This window comes from Sceloporus occidentalis, unplaced genomic scaffold (assembly GCF_023333645.1).
Source record: "Sceloporus occidentalis isolate IW3139 unplaced genomic scaffold, rSceOcc1.0.p SCAF_93, whole genome shotgun sequence".
NCBI classification, from domain to species: domain Eukaryota; kingdom Metazoa; phylum Chordata; class Lepidosauria; order Squamata; family Phrynosomatidae; genus Sceloporus; species Sceloporus occidentalis.
This window is the reverse complement of record NW_028317073.1, coordinates 3,132,179-3,151,359: the sequence shown is the minus strand read 5'-3', so window position 1 is coordinate 3,151,359 and position 19,181 is coordinate 3,132,179. Positions and strand designations below refer to the sequence as shown.

Sequence of the window (19,181 nt, the reverse complement as noted above, 5' to 3'; positions counted from 1 at the left end):
TTTCAGATTAAGAGTCCATTTTACACAAGGAGATAGCTGGTTTATGATGCACTAATACTATGACACTGCCACAACTATTGTCCATCAGTCTGTATTTAAAATACGTACCTAAATTTGTGTTCTTTACCAAGCCTGAATCCATTCTTACTAAAACGTACTGTAATTGGTAGAAGACTTTCCACATAACATGGAATCTCACCAGACTGCAGATAATACCCAGGGGTTACTTTTGGCATTGACACCTTTGGAGGACCTATCAACAAAAATACAGATTGACATCTAGGTGTATATTAATTGGACGAAACATACCAGAATAGAAAAACATAGAAAAAAACATTCAAAAACGTATCATAATTTACAGACCAAACATACAAAAGCATTCAAAAACATACCAAAAGTTACAGACCAGCAAATATATACCAAGTACATCTGTTGAATCGTAATTAAGCTTTATTTATTATATCATTTATTTTGCAAAATATGAGATTAAACAAATACCTGGAATAATATTAGAAAATGAAACACTCGAGACACGTTGGAAAAGGTAGTCATCTTTATCATAGCCTGTTAATCTTAGGAAAAATGGTTGATTTGGTGGCATGAATTCCGTGACATTCCATATCTCGTAAGGTGTCCGGTCAGGATAATACTTTATTGGAATAGTCTGTAGAAGGTCTCCTGAAATAGTCAACAACTCAAGGCGATCAAGTCTTCCTGGGTAACTAAGCCCAGTGGTATTTAAAAGAACATATGTAGGAATCCCTGTGAAGACAAGACCAATCTATTACTATAAGAAAGCAAAAAATTATCATTCAGAGAATTCTTTTTTTTTTTTAAGAAGTATTTTATTATATTTTATATTATAAGTACAGAGGGTGATTTCCAAAGAGACAAACGTATCACAATGGGTTTAAGAGATACATACAAGCTGAGGAGTCCATGTGGACATGACACAGAGACATAGTAACAACACAAAATTAGCCATTGACATGGTATATCATTCAGAGAATTCTAACAATACACAAATATTGTCCATGTATATAGTGTAAATATTTCAATCTTCACACCTGCAAATTAACCCCTTCAATCCCAGGCGTTTTTGGTACCTCAAAGCCCAGAGCAATTTTGCCATTTTTGGGGTATGTCGGTTTAGCGATGATTCTCTTTTCCTGTGAATAGTGTACCCATGTAAACTATATATTGTTTTTTCAAGGAGAGATAGAGCTTTCGTTTGATACCATAGTTGGATGACCTTCCGGGTTACGTCAGCAGTGACGCAACCCGGAAGGGAATGCCCGATCGCGCGTTTGAAACTGCGCGATCGCGCGATCGGGCAGTTTACGTGTAACAGCTTACCGGCTTTCATGCCGGAAGCTGTTACAGGCGATCGGACCGCAGAAAGCCGGCAAAGCTGGCTTCTGCTGTCAGTGGGGAGTCCAGGCTGTCAAAGGATGTGTCCCTGACACTGCACGAAGGGCTGGACGTACCGGGACGTCCATAGGGGTTTCTTAGTGGGCGTTTTTTGGACGTCCCGGTACATCTATAGGGGATTGAAGGGGTTAACATACGATCCAGTAATTATGCATCTACCATAATGGGAAACATAAAAGGGGTAACATATTTTTTCAGGACAAGTTAAGCTATTCATAAATGTCTACTATGTTAAATGTAGTGGGGGACATAAAGAACACATCAGATGGCTGGAACATTGAGTACAAATCTGGGTTACATATGACTTGGCTTATGGAAGAGTACAAAGTGGTACAAAATAGATCAACTGAATGAAAATGTCAAGTTTTCATTATCACACCACACAAGACTACATACAGTTATTACTCAAACAGGGCAGACGTTACAGGGGAGTTTCATGATAGAGAACATCAGGGGACATGAGAAGTACATAATTGACCAGATCACTATCACTAGCACAAGGTTACTCTCTGGAAAGGTAGTTATAGAAAGTTTGCATACACCTGTTAAGTCATGAGATATTTACCAGGGCACTAGCACTATGGAAGTCAATGTCCATACTCCAAGAGATAATAGATGTACAAAAATACACATTATGACCAATGTTTCTAATTACTACAAGAGTACTTTTCCATATTATACTAACCAACCTTGTATAGGTCTACTAGATGTTTTCTCAAAATCTAATGTAGGCTTGTTGGAAAACCCTGCTCGGAAGTCAATAGTACTGACACCTGTGATTCTCACTGAATGGCGTCCATTACTTGAGGTCTGAAATTAAATAAATACACATATTACCCAACTATGTTTTTACATTTGCATTACTAGAACATCATATATATGTAAACAGATAAAACAAGACAGAAAAGTGTAATGCTTTCATCATTATGAATGTATAATAATCAAACTATAGATCAAAAGGAAGATTATTATAAAATGCACTTAAAAGTGCAGTCATCCCTATATACAGCATATTTCAGGGAGTATTTTTACCTGGTGGAAAAAGGTATAAGGTATTATGGTATCGCAATTGAAACAGAAAAGGAAGATTCTTAGTTTTATCATAAGCCCTGAAATCTCTAAGCCATGAATCTCTAAAATATAAAGGACAATATTCAATACTTTATATTTAGAATATTTCATTATTAAAGGTTAATGTGTTGGAAATGTAACATGAAGTTGAATTGAAAACTTAAACCAGATATTATTTTTTTTAAATATAAAAACATATTATTTACCTTAATTTTCCACATTCCAGGCACCGGTTCCTTGACATTAAAAACTTTGGCAGAATTGAATATGTTCAGTAATTCATTAACACCATTTCCTATGGTTATCCGTGTTCCTGGAATTTAGCATATGATAAATTACAAAGGTACAGAACACATTTGGCATAAGTGTGCAATGGACATGTTAATTAATCTACTGCAAGCAAATTTATACTTTGCTTGTTATGTATAATATATTTTTTATTTATGTATTTGTCTCCTATTTCCATTTTTCAAACAAAAATGTGCATAGTTTAAATATACAACCATAATTATCAACATGGCTTTCTATCAGCACTATTTCAAACAGTTGCATTGAGGATCAGGCCACAACATAGAACACTGTGGGATATAACACATAAAAAGCAATACATATCTTAGTTTCATATATATAGTATATGTATATAGTACATATATAGTATATAGTTAGTATATAGTAGTATATATAGTATCATCGTCAGATGAAAGAGCCGCATAATGAAAGAGGCAATAAAGGACACAAGTACGACTTTCTTCTTGCAGCTAGTATTGTTAGATTGTTCTCATACACAATATATATGTATAAACTATTTTACTTAACCTCACCTAATGGATCATAAAGCTCGATGTCTGGAGACGGTCCGCTGAGTGATACTGTTACTTCTTTAAGACTCGGATCAAATGGAATTTCCCAGGTGTATGAGGCCCCATTTAAGTGATCTGTAGAAATCAGGTGCACTTTTGATGCCTGGACAGCTTCTTCCACCCATTTTAAAACCTACGTAGAGTAGATTAGGATCATAGTTTTAAAATAGAATCCATAGAAATATTTTTTAATCATAAAATTGAATTGTATTTCTGCTCATTCATAATTAACGGAGTTGTATTATGTTTCCACCGGGTCCTTAAGTAGGTTACCTTACCAGGGCGCCGATCCCTGTAAATACACCTGTAGTAAGTGTGTGTGGAGAGACAGCAATTATTGGGTTGCCTATTGTTAAACCTACTATTTTAACTGACTAAATGGATGTTCCAACCATTATTTCACATAATTATAGAATTTGTAGTTTGTAGTTTCTATTTCAAAAAATCTATAAGGGAGACAAGAAAGGTAGAAAAATAGTAGGGTCCAACACAAGACATGATGCTATTGGGGTCCTGAATGTTTCCTAATAAAAATAATGTATGTTTTATTCCCCAAATAACAACACAATCTTGCATATTAAGATTATCTTTATTCCTTTGGTACTGGTAAACCAGAGACCAAGAAGAAGTGAGGAAAAGTGATGAAAGTGGTGGTCATTTTATTTAATCCTAACCTGCTCAATGGCGGGACAAGATGACCCAGTGAGGCGGCAATTGTTCCCCAGCTACTCCACCCAATTTAGGTATTGCATTTGTTAAGCTAACATATTGCTTCATGGTAAGGTTAGCCCATAGGATACTTTCTAATATCGAGCTGAAACATTGATGCTCCATCCATTAAAATGTGTTGTGTTCTGTTTTTGTAAAGACTGAAGAGACAGTGTATAGTACTTTGGCCAAAGGCCAATGTAAGCCCAGTCTTGCTTTTGCTAACATTACTTATATATAAAATGGACACATAATTTAGCATTTGTGTCTTTTCCAAGAACAGGTGATTCCATTCAGGGACTGAAGGAGACTTGAGAATACTGAACAATATAAGCATGCCTAAAATAAACATAATTGTTGAGCACATGCCAAAAGATTTTATCCATAATACATTAAACATAAAATTCCACTGTTCACGTTTACATCCTGAAAATAACAGAATTTCCTTATCATGTGATAATTTTTCTGCTAACACAACCTAAATATTTATCTGTCGGATTTCTATGGTTTATATTAGAAACATTCACGTACTTTACTTTGTTCCTAATCTTGTTCCAAATTTTGATTATAAATAAAATTGAAGTATAGAATTACGGATAATTCTCAATATAGTGGTAAAAGGCAAAATACTGTATGCACAATAATTAAAAAGAAAACTTAAAATGACACCTCCCTTAATAGATAAATATATAATATAAAATAAAAATGTAAACTGTCCCAGAATCATAGTCTATAGGTACATATAATTTATAAATCTTAATAAACAAAGAAAGATTACCTCATTAACTTGCTTCTTGTCTAGATGGAACACTTGCCCTGAACTTGTGGATGCAATCTCCTCATAAACTTTGTATCCCAAGTGACCTCTGTCATCGCAGTCACCAGTCAGCACAAACACAACCTGGACAATAATCCAAAATGTATAAAAATTGTTAACTATTGTGACTCACGTTACTAAATACTTAATAAACACTCAATATCATCATTGTCACAGTACAACCTTCGAGCTCAGCACAGTAGGCAGCCACCGATACGGTGCCCATACGGTGGGACAACCATATTATTTTTGCTATGATTAAGTCAACTATGTGAATGCTGTTTCCCAAATATACTAAACAAAAGTTGCTTTAGGATTCACGCATTATTATGCAGTCTTTTTAAAGCACAGCAGGAAATTCTCAGATGGTATAACCTAGGAGGCCCGTGACCCTTGCTTATGATCACTGAACAGGACCAGACTAACTAGATCCAACAGGTCCTTTTGGAGTGAGGACACTGCTCCAGTCTATAGCACCTACAGTTAAGTCACAGCAAGAGATTATTGTACGTGGTTATATTTCAATTTACTCCGATTTAATTTTGCCCGTGGCTTGCTCCTTTGAACATTTGCCTCATACTATCTAACATGCTAGCTGAAGATAGAAGACATTTTAAAACTAGTTTTAAATAAGGTTTTAGGAATTACAAGTAAATGCTGATATAACAATCACATATGTGATCCGTACTGCTGTGACTTCTCTCTTTTATTTTACCTAATCATGGAAGGAAGATGAAAGGAAAGAGCAGTGCAACAAACCAATTACACATACGGACACTGACAATTCTTTTTATATAGAGAATGTTACTGTTTAACTTAATTTAAGAAGACTGTGTTAGTGAATCATTCTCATCTCTTTGGTTTGGCATCTACCCCTTATGAAACTTTCTATGTGAAGTATATGGAAGCATACTCTCTCAACAATACAATACCTCCTCCTAACCTTTTTTTCACCCTACTCCGCATACTCCTTGGATCGTTCTCAGTTTCTATGGCTCACTGTGCTGCATGCTCAGATGTGGAATTACTTTGTGGTGCACAATTCGTGAGACATAAGGAACTGTTGAGAGGGATAAGTATTCAGACCTGCCACATCACAGGACCGATCTTTGTATGATAGTACCAGACCACTGGAACTGAGCCCCAAAACCGTGACTGTCTAAGTTGAGCCATATGGAAACCCATCAGTTTCACAGGCATGTTAGTCGGATATATGAATAGTACATTAATGATGGGAAGTGGAAGGGCCAACTGGATCTGCAGGAAAATATATATGGAACATATGGAATGTATAAGGAACAGTCATATTGACATGACAGTAAGGTTAGTTAGTCAGTTAGCAAAGATAAAGGGTACAGCATAACAACAATTTTCTCTGCATGTAGATATCTTAAGGCCTTTACTTGTGACTGCTTCTGCTGAATCAGCTGTAGAACGTCATTGGCAAGATGGTAATCCTTGGATCTTGCATCAGTAAACACATAAATAAAGGATCCCGGTAGAGAGATTTCCAAAGCTATTTTAATAGCTCCAACACTCATCTCTGGACAGTCACCACCACCCTGTGTATACAAATCAACAAATAAAAATGCAAAATTACCCAGGTGAATTTTACAACGCTCTTATAGAATTTTTGAATACATTAGAATAATAAGGAAGTATCTTTAAAAAAAAATCAAAACCAACATCTTATTCAAATAGACTTAGAAAAATACTTATTAATCTCTAATATCGATGACTTTAATGCATTTCATTTTAGAAAATACTTACTTGGATGATGTTGCTAAAGAAGGTACCTTCTTGTAAAATATTTTGGTTACTTTAAAAAAATTGTAAAGTAAGTTTATATTAATACAGAACAATTCTGGAACTAAAATGCTAAATGCGCGATAGTCGGAAACATTTCCACAGTGATTGATAAGCATTTTGCACTTTTGAATTCTAAATTTATTCTAAATATATTCCATTGTAGTATAGGATATTTTTAATTAAATCTATGAACTTTTATTAAAGAAATACATTTGTGTGTCATGTTTATTGGAATCATATTTGTCAGTACATATTTAGTAATTATATATATATATATATTTATATATATATATTATGTATGTGTATTTAGTTTATAGTATGTACAGTAGACTTGTGTATGCGTTTTTGTATGAACTTTATTTTTAACCAAAATTGGCTGTTTCGTGCGTTTGTACGAATAAATGAAAATGAGGGTCATCTCTGATGAAACACGCGAAAGCGAACTGCAAACGTTATGAAAATTCGTCATGATTAGTCCATTCATCGCCATGTGTAGCCACCGCCATTACAAGTCATTTTGGCACCATTACAAGCCGTTTTGGCGCTTGTTGATGAGGTAAAGTGGGAGGGACTGTGTATAGGAAGGTACATATAAATAACTGATACATAGAAGTAACCAAAAAAAGGGAGTGGTCTCATTGATGGTTATGGCAACAACCTGTGGGAGTTTTTCCTTACTATGGCCAATCAGCTTTCTGTCTAAGCCGAACGGCCAGGAAACTAAATTTGTTGCCCAAAAACAAACAAAGCAAAAATGAAAGAACAATTTCATCCAAATCGATTTTCCTCTCCGTGTAGATGTCTAATGTACAGTACATAGTCATTCCAACTTCAATTATATATTGGTACGCAAATGTGTAATTGATATGGGTTAGGCTTTTATTTTTATTTATTTTTTCCAATTGGTTGATGCCAGACGAGCGCCCTGCTGGCGACCAATAGAGTTGCTTGTACAGGCTTTTAAAATCCTGGTGTAGCACACTGCTCCAACAGTTAAAGGTCCGTATAGGCGACTTTATTGGTCGTTCGTACAGACTTTTAACTGTTGGAGCAGGGAGACCAGTGGTCTCTTCCGGCCAAGTTGCACCGTAAGGAGTTAAATTGGTTGATGCCAGAGGAGGACCAATAGGCTCACTCGCACGGCTTTTTTAACTCCTGACGGCGAACATACAGATTTCCGCTCTCGTTAACCCCTGAGATGCTGCGTAGATAAGGTAGGCTAGATGGGGAAGGGACCAGGGAGTTTAGTAGACAAAGACGAAGATTCTTCGTGTTGTGTGTCTTTGTCTACCACCGTCTACCACCGTCTACCACCATCGTTTCTTTGTTTTCCGGTTTGAACAACTAAAACGCACTATTTGTGTTCGTTTTCATGCTCGCCCAAAAACCAATGCACAAGCCTAATGATAATAATATTTAAGGACATTATTTTCCTTTGTTATCTGATCATAAACTTGTACAATAATTAGTATTATCCCTCTATTGTTTGACAAGAATACCCGCATTGAGGTTTATTTGTGCATCAAGTGATAGAAATAAATATAGCTGTATTGGTCCAAGAGAAAATGGAGTCCTTAGTCATAGGTGGGCCAATACAGAAAGGAATGTGTAGGACCTACTATAGGCTTTTAGGACTGTATTACTTTTGAAGTGGAAACCTCTGAGGTCTTGGAACCTTATATGACTCCCCTGTGCTCCAAGTGATTGTCAATTGAAGAAATCCTCCCTTTGATGTTATTAAATAAGGGGAACTACTATAGCCTGGTTATAGGTACATCTTCACATCACAACAATGCCATGTTGTTTTTAGATGTTGCCTTAAAAAAATTACTTTGATCACCGAGTATGTGACTAGGGAAAAATGCTGTTAATTAATTTTATTACCGGACTAAAATCTTCAGAGACATAAAACACTTTTTAATTACATAGTCTGACCTTTTTGAAGTTGAATGGAATATATACCACAAAAAGCCAGGAATTTAAACAAAAAAAGTCTAAAAAAAACATGCTGATTAGGACTGTTATACAACTAAATGTTTTAACAGCTGCCAAATACTTATCAGCAGAACTATAACCAACCTTTTCACATTTATCTAACATAGATTTTATCTAGAATGGCTGAGAATTCTGTAAAAAGACCACTGTTTAAATGTTTTATACTGACCTGTACATACAGTTCTCTGAGTTCATGCTGAAATTTGTCTGGATCTGTAGTTATTGTAACTGGACCAATTTCTGAAACAGAATTCAAAATCAAAATGTTAGAAAAATTGGTTTTGTGGGCAAAAACTGATGCCTTTTCCCAACCATGTATTATTATATTATTATTATTATTATTATTATTCATCTCAGTGGCCACACTATTGTGCAATCCCTTCTTCTGCTTTGTTATATTTATGTACAAACCAAACATTTTCATTAAAGTCCAGTTTTGGTTAATTTATTTCTTTACTTTATCCAACTGCATACCATATTCTTCACTTCATTCTTGTATACATCTCCAAATTGTTTTCAAATGTATTCTTGTTTTATTTATGTGTGCGCTTTCGGAAATACCAGTGCTTTCCAGACTCCATGAATTGTAAACCAGTCATTAAAATACACAGATCATTAGTGTTAAGGAAATGTCTTAATAGAAATTTATAGTGTCTCAGGAGACAATAATTAACAGAGGCAATGCCTTTTTCCACAGTTTTCCGGTGCAAGTACAATATTCTGAAAAACCTTCAGATGTTAGACGGCATGGGTTTTAAAATAATATTCCCAATCCAAAATAAAGCACTGTTTGTGTGTTACATAAAAATGCGTATGTGTGTTATTTACATCATTTACATTGAAAATATGTGTGGCAGATCTGTGTGGCAGATTCTGGAGATCATTTTTAAGATGAGACAGGTGAATAGATCAAGTTGATCTTCAGAGCTACCAGCATATGGCAAAAACAGACAGACTGGTCCTTATCTAATGAAAACATGTTTATGTGTAATATTCATACTGGGTGACTAACTAGACTTTGTTATACATGCTTTAACGGTTTTATTGGACACTGGTATAATGGCAAGCAGTGCTGATTTTCCTGTAAATGACCTGCAGAAATATCAATAGGACCTCATTGTTGCATAATTAATGAAGTTCTTTGAGCATTATTTCCTCTTACAGGATGTATTTCCCATTAAGTGTGTCAAAACAATGCCTTGATATTTAATATGCTTAACTGAGTCACCTTGCTATTCAATGTACGTGATCCTGATTTTAGCCCATCCATTCTGCAATTTCCTACCTAGTCCTGGAGGCCCAAAATTTCAGAACTCACTGATATATGAGCAATCTGTATTTCACCGTACCCCACCACTTACATAGCCTCTGAGGTGGCTTTACTGACTCCATAGGCTCAATTGACCAGCAGGGACTTATTCTGTTTATGGGTAAGATTAACATCTGTTCACCATGTGGAGGTTCTGCATGCTGTGTAGGTTCTACTGAGAGAGGACACATTGGGATATGATGTTATATCCCACATTCCACTCTTTGCTAGGATCCAAATAGAATATAACATCATAGCATTAGGCTAATGGAGAGACGGATGAGAGGACTGTGTTGTGCCCTGGACAACCACACAAAGGGAATGTTCAACATATTTTTATCCATGGAGTAGTTCAACTACTACGAGGGGCGTAATGGACAAAGCTGGGGGACAAACCAGAATAGGGTCACCACACTGCTCCTTTCGTTCACTGAGAAAATTAAGAGTGGGGGTAGTCTTGGTGGGTTTGGAGTGTGCCTATGATTGTTTTCAGAAGAGCTGGATTAGGGACTATGGTCTAGGTGATTAGCAATGTGGTTAAGGCCTATCTAGCACACATCTTTTTCCAGAAAGACATTGGATGCATTTTAGTCACAAATGCTTTAGATTTGTACCAATTTATATGCATAATTGTTTAGTATAAATTCTGTTTCAAGTGAACACGGGATAACACTAGAATTTAAGGTGCTAAAAAGGATGTGCGTAACCTCACATTTAAGTAATCAATTACTAATATCACAAGTTCACTTGCTCCATTGCTTGCCTCCCGCTGACATAGTATGCAAATGAAAGAGTATAGTAATATCACATGAGTGGAGACAATTATGTTGATTTGTGCCTCATTTTTTAAATAGAATTATGGACAGTTTCATAATTACTAAAATATAATTGGGTCAATTGTGGTGCTATCCATGCATGAATGTTCTTAACTGAGGTTGAGTTGTTAAAATGCAAAATAGCAAGTAATGGTCCATGACATGTTAATAATTCACCCTGGCATGGTTCAAACAGAACTAAAGAAATACGGTCATCAAAACTTAATACATCATAATTCACCAAATTAAAAGTAATTATACTCTAATTTTCAATAAAATCTACAGTGTTTCCAGCTTCTATTTGTTCAAGCATATGCAAAGGAAATTGTTTTAGATTTGTCAGTGAAATGATAGAAGGTTAAACTTATTTTGTAGACTTATTGCATAGATTTTGGTAAATGGAGACTGGGACATTTAGGGGTATACAGCAGCCACAGCCATGCCATTAAAAAATATGGGCCCCCCTACTGTGTGCCTACTTTTCCTTAAAGGAGTAAACTTCAACAGGTGGGAAACCGAGGCATAAGCAATGATTTGTATGGGTGCATAATAATATTCTGAATAATTGCATATTGCACATGACAGATATATTTATACAAACTTATCTACAGAGTTTATATCATTTATATCATATCATTTCTATAAGACATGACCAACAACCCAATGTTGTTCATAGATGAACCTCTGTATGTTAGGTGGGCAGACTAGATGGGTCAAATGGTTCTTATCTATTATCAATGTCCAGTGCTTTTAGGGTACTGGTGGAGATCTGGCTCACTCACTTATACTGAATTTGTGTGGTGCTAGACTTTGTTTTATTTGTTCACTAATTACTATTAATGTGACAGAATAAATAATTATTGGATAAAATTATCCTGATTAAACTGGTGGCTTTCCGACTTTCATTTTCATCAAACAGTGTCGCGGTCCTCGGGTCCGCTACTGCCGTTGCCGGGTCCTACCTGGTGCTCCTAGGTCCCATGTGGGTGTCCTTTCCTCCCTGACGGACTCCACGTTGGTCAGCGACGATCCCAGGTTTGTTGGAGCAGTACACGCCAATATGGCGGGCGCAAAAATCAAATTAAAGGGAACTTACAACTGTGTCCAGGTATTGACATATCCTATGGGATTATGCATACCACTGTCAATGCATGGCACAGTATATAATGATAGCAGTTATACTATACCACCGTCAATGTCTGGCTCACTGTAAAGTGATAGCAGTTATGATGTACCACATCAATGTCTGGCACAGTACATAGCGATGACAGTTATGCTGTACCATTATTAATGTCTGGCATAGTATATAATGATGGCAGTTATGCTGTACTATCATCTTTGGCTCAGTAAATAGTGATGCAGTTATGCTGTACCACCCTCAATGTCTGCCACAGTATATAGTGATGGCAGTTATGCTATACCATCATCATTGTTTGGCTCAATATATAGTGATGGCATTTATGCTGTACCGCGGTCAATGTCTGGCACAGTATATAGTGATGGAAGTTATGCTGTACCACTATCAATGTCTGGCACAGTTTATAGTAATGGCAGTTATGCTGTACCACCGTCAATGTCTGGCACAGTACATAGCGATGGCAATTATGCTGTAAGAATATTAATGTCTGGCTCAGTATATAGCGATAGGGAAAAGAAAAAATGTCGGTGCGCTAAGCTAGTCTCAGGCTCAAATAATACAAATGTATAATATGAGGCCTACCAAACAGTGTGAGCATGCTGCAAATACAGTGTGTTGGCTGTACAATGTATACAAAAAACAAAATACTGTCTGCGCTTCTCACCCTAATAAAGTTGGTTTTGGTTATATGAATTGGCCAAAGCATAATTAAGCTCACCCGCCACGTCAAGGCACACTCTCAATAGGGGGAGCTTAATTATGCTTTGGCCAAAATATATTTTGTTTTCAGTATATAGCGATGCCAGTTACATAATAGTAAATATGTTTACTTTTATATGATTTTCTGTACTTATATATTTATTATTAGAATTACTTGTTTTTTAGTTGCTGACATTATTTAATATATATGACCGGCACGTCATTAAACGGGTGCAGAAAGCGATCTATTTTCGCTTTCTGCACCGAAACGGCGTTGCTGTAATGCCTCAACCTCGAGGCATTCAGCAACGCCATTATCGGCACAAAGGGGCCATCTCTGGCCCCTCCCCGGGGCGTCAACATCCGCCATACTTTGTATGGCGGCGGACGCCCGTTTTAAAAGCGTTGATCGCCTCCTAAACTTAAATGGTGTCGCTGGAATGCCTCGATCAGGAGGCATCCAGCAACACCAAACACTTACCTGGGGATGGACTGTGACCACTCCGGAGAGCGGTCACAGCCGCAGCTGCCGGTGATCTTCGCCATCAGCAAGATGGCGGCGGCCCGGGAAAAAAAATAATAAAGATGAAAAGTGGAGAACTCTGGCTCCACTTGAAGGTTGAATATAGGTACTGCATTCAACCATGCAAGTCAATGGAGCTCAGCTTTCTAATCACAGTGTGATTAGAAAAAATAAATAGTAAAAAACCAGTAAAATGTAAAAATAATTTCCCACTGATGTCACTATCAGGGGAACCTTCAAGTTGAAAAAAAATGTAAAAAAAATAAAAAAAAGGCAAAAAAAAAAATATATATAAAAAATATATTTTTGTGAGCAAGTCCTAAAATTAGCATATTAGCTTAAAACAATTCTCGCATAGAAAGAGTTAAAATACTGGCATATTAAATGCCCATGGAGTGTCTACTTTTAAAAAATGTATGATTTGATGGGGTAAATTGAATTGGCCGGGTTCAACAAGGTCCCAATTAACACGGGGGGAAGGATGGCCACACATCTAATTTCCAATTAGAAAAATGACAAACCCATGCATGTGGGGTATCACTGTACTCAGGAGATGTTGCTGAACACATATTGGGGTGTCGTGTGAAAGCGGCATATACCAGGAGCTGTAAATTCATACATAAAGTAGGTGTGTGTGGGAAAAATACACACACAAAAATATTACTGCAAACTTTGAAAAAATGCTGGTGGTAAAATGTGTGCATGCAAAGAGTTAAAATACCAGCATTTAAAATACCCTGGGGTGTCTAGTTTTCAAAAATATATGGTTTTGTTGGGCACACTGAAATAGCCCGGCTCAAAGAGGTACCAAATAGGGCATGGGCAGTGGATCCCCAAATGCCAAAGTTCAACATTGAAAAATGTGCATGCCCCAAATGTGGCCCTTTTGCCCCCAAACAGCCAGGCAAAATCATTCATGTGAGGTATCGCTGTACTCAGGAGATGTTGCTGAACACATATTGGGGTGTTTTGTGATAGTGACACATACGAGAACTTTTTAATTCATACCTGAAGTAAAATGTGTGTGACAAAACAAATGCAAAAAAATGACTACCACAAAGTTTGACAAAGACTGGTGGTAGATATGGTGCATGGAAAGAGTTAAAATACTAGCATTTGAAATACCCTGGGGTGTCTAGTTTTCAAAAATATATAGCTTTATTGGGCACACTGAAATGGCCCAGCTCAAAGATGTACCAAATAGGGCATGGGCAGTGGATCCCCAAATGCCAAAGTTCAACATTGAAAAATGTGCATGCCCCAAATGTGGCCCTTTTGCCCCCAAACAGCCAGGCAAAATCATTCATGTGAGGTATCGCTGTACTCAGGAGATGTTGCTAAACACATATTGGGGTGTTTTATGACAGTGACATATACCAGAACCTGTTTATGCATACCTAAATTAAAATGTGTGTGAAAAAACAAATGCAAAAAAATTACTACCATAAAGTTTGACAAAGGCTGATGGTAGAATAAGTGCTTGGAAAGGGTTAAAATACCAGCATTTGGAATACCCTGGGCTGTCTAGTTTTCAAAAATATATGATTTGATGGGGTAAATTGCATTGGCCGGCTTCAAAGATACCCGAAATGGCACATGGAGGGAAGAATTACCAGATTTGGAAAAAATGGCTTTGAAATAGCAAAACGCTACCTGTACATATTGCTCCATAATGTGTAGAAAAAAGCAAAAAAACATAAAAACATTGGGTATTTCTAAACTCAGGACAAATAGTAGAATCTATTTAGCAGGTTTTTTTATTACCTTTTATAGATGAGTAAAAGATTTTTCAACTAAAAGTTAGAAACAGTCATTTTTTTCTAAATTTTTCACCATATTTTATACTTTTTTTAATAGTAAATAATATGATACAATCAAAACAATGTCATCTAAAGAAAGCCCTTCTTGTCCTGAAAAAAACAATATCTAATGTGTGTGGGTTCAGTAAACGGGAAAGAAGAAAATTACAGCTAAACACGAGCAGTGCAGAAATGTTAAAACGGCCATTGTCACGAAGGGTACAAAAAGTAAAATCAGCCTTTGTCACGAAGGGGTTAAACAATAAGAGGTGTGGTCTTGATAGGGTAAAATTTTCTATGTTAAGCATTTCATACTAATGCTTATTGTTGATTTTGAGTTTGTAATTTTGGCTATATTTAGGCTTTATATGTAGGTATTGGGTCTTTTCCTGAGTTTCGTCTATGCAACTTAAAGTACATATTTTATCCGAATCTGACATATTATAGTCGACCTGGTTCTGTCAGCATTTCAGAAAACAAAAATAATTAATAAGCTTTGTTGTCCACGTCCTACAATGATAATAAATCAAATTTACTTATAGCTACAGGCAAGAAAGATGATAATTCCTCTTTAATCTTGACCCTTTAAATGAGCACTACTTTGTCTTTAATGCAACTAGCCAAGAACGCTGAGATTGTTGTCTTTGTGTATGCCAATTATACTGCCCCTTACCAAAGGGTCTTGACACCTGGGGCAAAGTTAGCGCCCTGATCTGATGTCTCTTTCAGAAGCCGAGGGAAGCACATTGAACTGCAGGAGGTATTGGCAATGGATGTCCGAAACCTGAGGCAGCTGCTCCTCTTGCTGCTCCACACCCCTGCAAACATGTTTGTGGTCACCATTTTTGCATCCTTGGGTTAGTTGACCGTTTGCATCTAAAATTGTTTGAGATTTGTACAAAGAATTCTATCCATTATGTCGCACCTTAAGCTTGTTCATTTGTCTGCAGTAATCTGCATTCCAAATCAGTCTGCAAGGATTGTCTAACACCCTAGTCTACAACAAACCAGGGTCATACCTGAGGTTTACAGGGAAACCACAGACACAACCTTGGTGATTCACGTGAAGGTAATTGCTATGACTCAGAACGAGAACATGCAATGAGCACCATCTGCATCTGTTGGTGCTGGCGTGAGAGATAAACTATGGAAATGTTTTGTTTGGTGGGAAAATGAACAGAGACCAAAAGTTAAATATTCTTAAGATTTGCTGTCCCTGATCACTTCATAACCCTGCCAAATGTCTGGTATTATTATTTCTAGCATTTTGTTTATATTTCCCCTTGGCCAAAATCTAAATATTTCACTTTCTCATCTGATTCTTTTTAAAAATAATGCAACAGTTCTAAAAGTATTTAATAAATGGAGAACAACGGAAGACTTTGCCAAGGAGTTGTGGGTCCCTCACTTTCACTGTTTAATATGAAGGGACAACACTTGATGTTTTCTCCAGCAAGAAAGGGTGAGCTGGCCCTGTATAATGCATAATTCAATGTGTAAGAACACTTTTACTGATTTAACTATACATTATACCAGGCCTGCCAAGCTTTACTTGCACTGGGGATTATTTTCTTCCAGAAAAAGAGAAGTATTAAGTACTGATGTATGTTCCTCAGGTTTTAATTTATTATACGTCTACAACAATTCAATGTCTTAAATGCACAACACACATAAATGCACAACACACATTTATGCACAGCTATACACAGGTCTTAGGTAGAAGGTTAATTCATGCAAATAATGACATTGTTTCCTTTACGAGAGGAGCAATAAATAAATAAATAACTGTATATTATTTACTGGTATGTTATGCACATATCTGTGAATAACATGATATTACCGTACTTCAATTTTTACCTTGCAACTGAGCCTATGTTTAAGTGTTAAAAGGTCAGAAGGTCAGACTAAGCAGCTAAGCAGGATGAAGATGTAAAGATCAAGGGTGGACTGGTGTGGCACAGGAAACTAATGAACAGCCAAAAGGTAATGCTGAATCTGTGGACAACCCTGGGTCAGCAAAGGGTTAACAGTCCATACAAGCAGCATAGCAGCAACATGTAATGCAGAGGTCAATGGCAGATAACAGTCTGGGTACATAATGCAGGGGTCAGCAAAAGGTTAGCAGTTCGGTTAGCAATGGTACACAATATGGAGTCTGAAGGCAAGTCCAGACCAGCAACTGGTCATCAATCTAGGCCGAGAAACAGCAGGGAAGATCCAGAAATGTAGAAAATGTGCAGTGTAGGCACCAAAAGACAACTAAGGACCTTAGTATCCCAGTATCCCAAAAGCCACAGAGGAAGCTCTGCCGGAATACTCTACTGACTGAAAAAGGACTAAGACCGCCGTGTTGACAAGGTGTCAGAACATAACAAACATCATCACGTGCATGAATTAAATCTTTATTTTTGTTCTTTCTGGGATATGTGATCACCTATTCCATATAGAGGAAAAGATATGTACACATCCGACACATAACTCGATCCCGATGGACGAAAGGTCTAAAAGGACGGATGAATGGGACACACTGCATGCACGCAGCGGAAGAAACACACGATGACGTGCCGAGAGAGACGCACGACGCACCACGCATCAAAAGACGCACGGAACGAATGAAACGCGAATTACGCATCCGGGGGAACATAAAAGCACGAACACCACTGGTACATCACGAATATACCTCCTGAGGAAGCCCTTGATCGGCGAAACGCGTAGAGGACTGTTTACCTTGGACTTTACTCGATACTTTTTAGGACTTTTTATCTGTACGTTTTTTATTCTTTTAATTCATCTCGGACAGACTTTGTCAAACACTTATATAGTGTAGTTTGCCGATTATTAAATTGTAAGGGCTTAGCCCCAAATTAAATTATTTTCTTTATTTCTTGCATTTATCCATTGTTTTCCATACTGATCAATTTACAATTACTGAACATACACCATTTATCACATTTTATATAATTTAACTAATTTACACAAGCATTTGCACTTGAAACATCTTTGTTGGACCCTGGGGTCCAGTACGATCACACCAGGAACTTCGTTTTGGAAACCAAGACCGCTTCAGGACAACTAATCGGATGCGCTTGATATTCTTCATCCAAATGTGAGTGCATTACTTTATTGCGTAGACACTGGTTTTAAAGATATTACCCTATTCGGATATTTCTTGTCTTCCATGCACCTGAGGTCAAGGAACCAACATACATACTGAAGGGTGGTTAAATATACGCGCTAAAGATTGATGAATATTGTGAGTGCAACCATTGAAGTCTTGTGTTTTAAAAACTCCAGGAACATTTTTTACTGTATCACACTATTTTTTTCTTTTTGTTCTTTAATCGATTTGCGATCGTGTGTTTTCAAGCGCCCCTAGACGGAAGTCATTTTTGGTGTACCTTTTCAACACTCGGTGGAGAGTGTTAATAGGGTTGCAGCTACAAACCCGATCCAAAAGAAAGGAAAGTACTTTATTAGTTTCTTCCTTTTTTTCTTACTTTTTTGGACATTTGGTTTCACCTTTTGCACGTTCTATAAGGTGTCAATCCTGACAGCTATACCTGTGGTGTTTGCTTATTACACGGTTTGTGAGCCCCCATTAGTACCCTAAATCTTGGAAATGTCAATCACAACCCAAGTGCGGCCTATGCTCAGCCACCTCTGCTAAACTCTGCTACTTCCTCTCTATTTCTTCAGTTGCAGGATCTGAATGGCCAAAGAATCCCAAAAATTTCGCACAGTTGATCTAAGTTTGGCAAGAAAAAAGTTGCACCTTATAGAATTGCATAAAATAGTTTTTTGGTTTTTTTTCAATTCACCGTTTATTCAAACAGCAATGAGACAACAGGTTTGAACAGTGATATACACATTGCAAAAATACAATGAGAGTACAAAACCGGTATTCAGAGGTACAAATGAGAAGCGGTAATACAGGCATCAGTAAAAAAGGACAGAAGTGTCACAAAAACAAAGTGAACAAAATTCAGTAGCATCCGAATACCTAGTGCATATCAATCAGCTCGCGGGGCAAACGGTAAACGGCGATGTCACAGAGAGCGTCAGAGAACCAAAACGACGCCACGTATAGTAACAGAAACCAAGAAAAAAATGCTCCGCAGGGAGTATATGTGCAGCGTAAATAATAGTAGTGAAGAGCATAGGTCACCATAAGGAATAAAAACATAAACAAAAAGTACATATATATATA

At 37.0% G+C, this 19,181-nt stretch overlaps 1 protein-coding gene across 1 annotated transcript in view; it reads right to left on the bottom strand.

Annotated features, from left to right (window-relative positions):
• The window catches only part of LOC149284439 (hemicentin-1-like), a 141,563-nt gene that overhangs the window by 110,579 nt on the left and 11,803 nt on the right, over positions 1-19,181 (bottom strand). Inside the window, exons 2-9 of the mRNA XM_089496740.1 lie at positions 8,861-8,931; positions 6,291-6,449; positions 4,849-4,971; positions 3,324-3,495; positions 2,709-2,815; positions 2,121-2,241; positions 499-762; positions 109-253 (exon numbers count right to left, since the gene is read on the bottom strand). Coding sequence (XP_089352866.1) covers positions 109-253; positions 499-762; positions 2,121-2,241; positions 2,709-2,815; positions 3,324-3,495; positions 4,849-4,971; positions 6,291-6,449; positions 8,861-8,931 — 1,162 coding nt within the window. The remainder of the gene's footprint in view (positions 1-108; positions 254-498; positions 763-2,120; positions 2,242-2,708; positions 2,816-3,323; positions 3,496-4,848; positions 4,972-6,290; positions 6,450-8,860; positions 8,932-19,181) is intronic.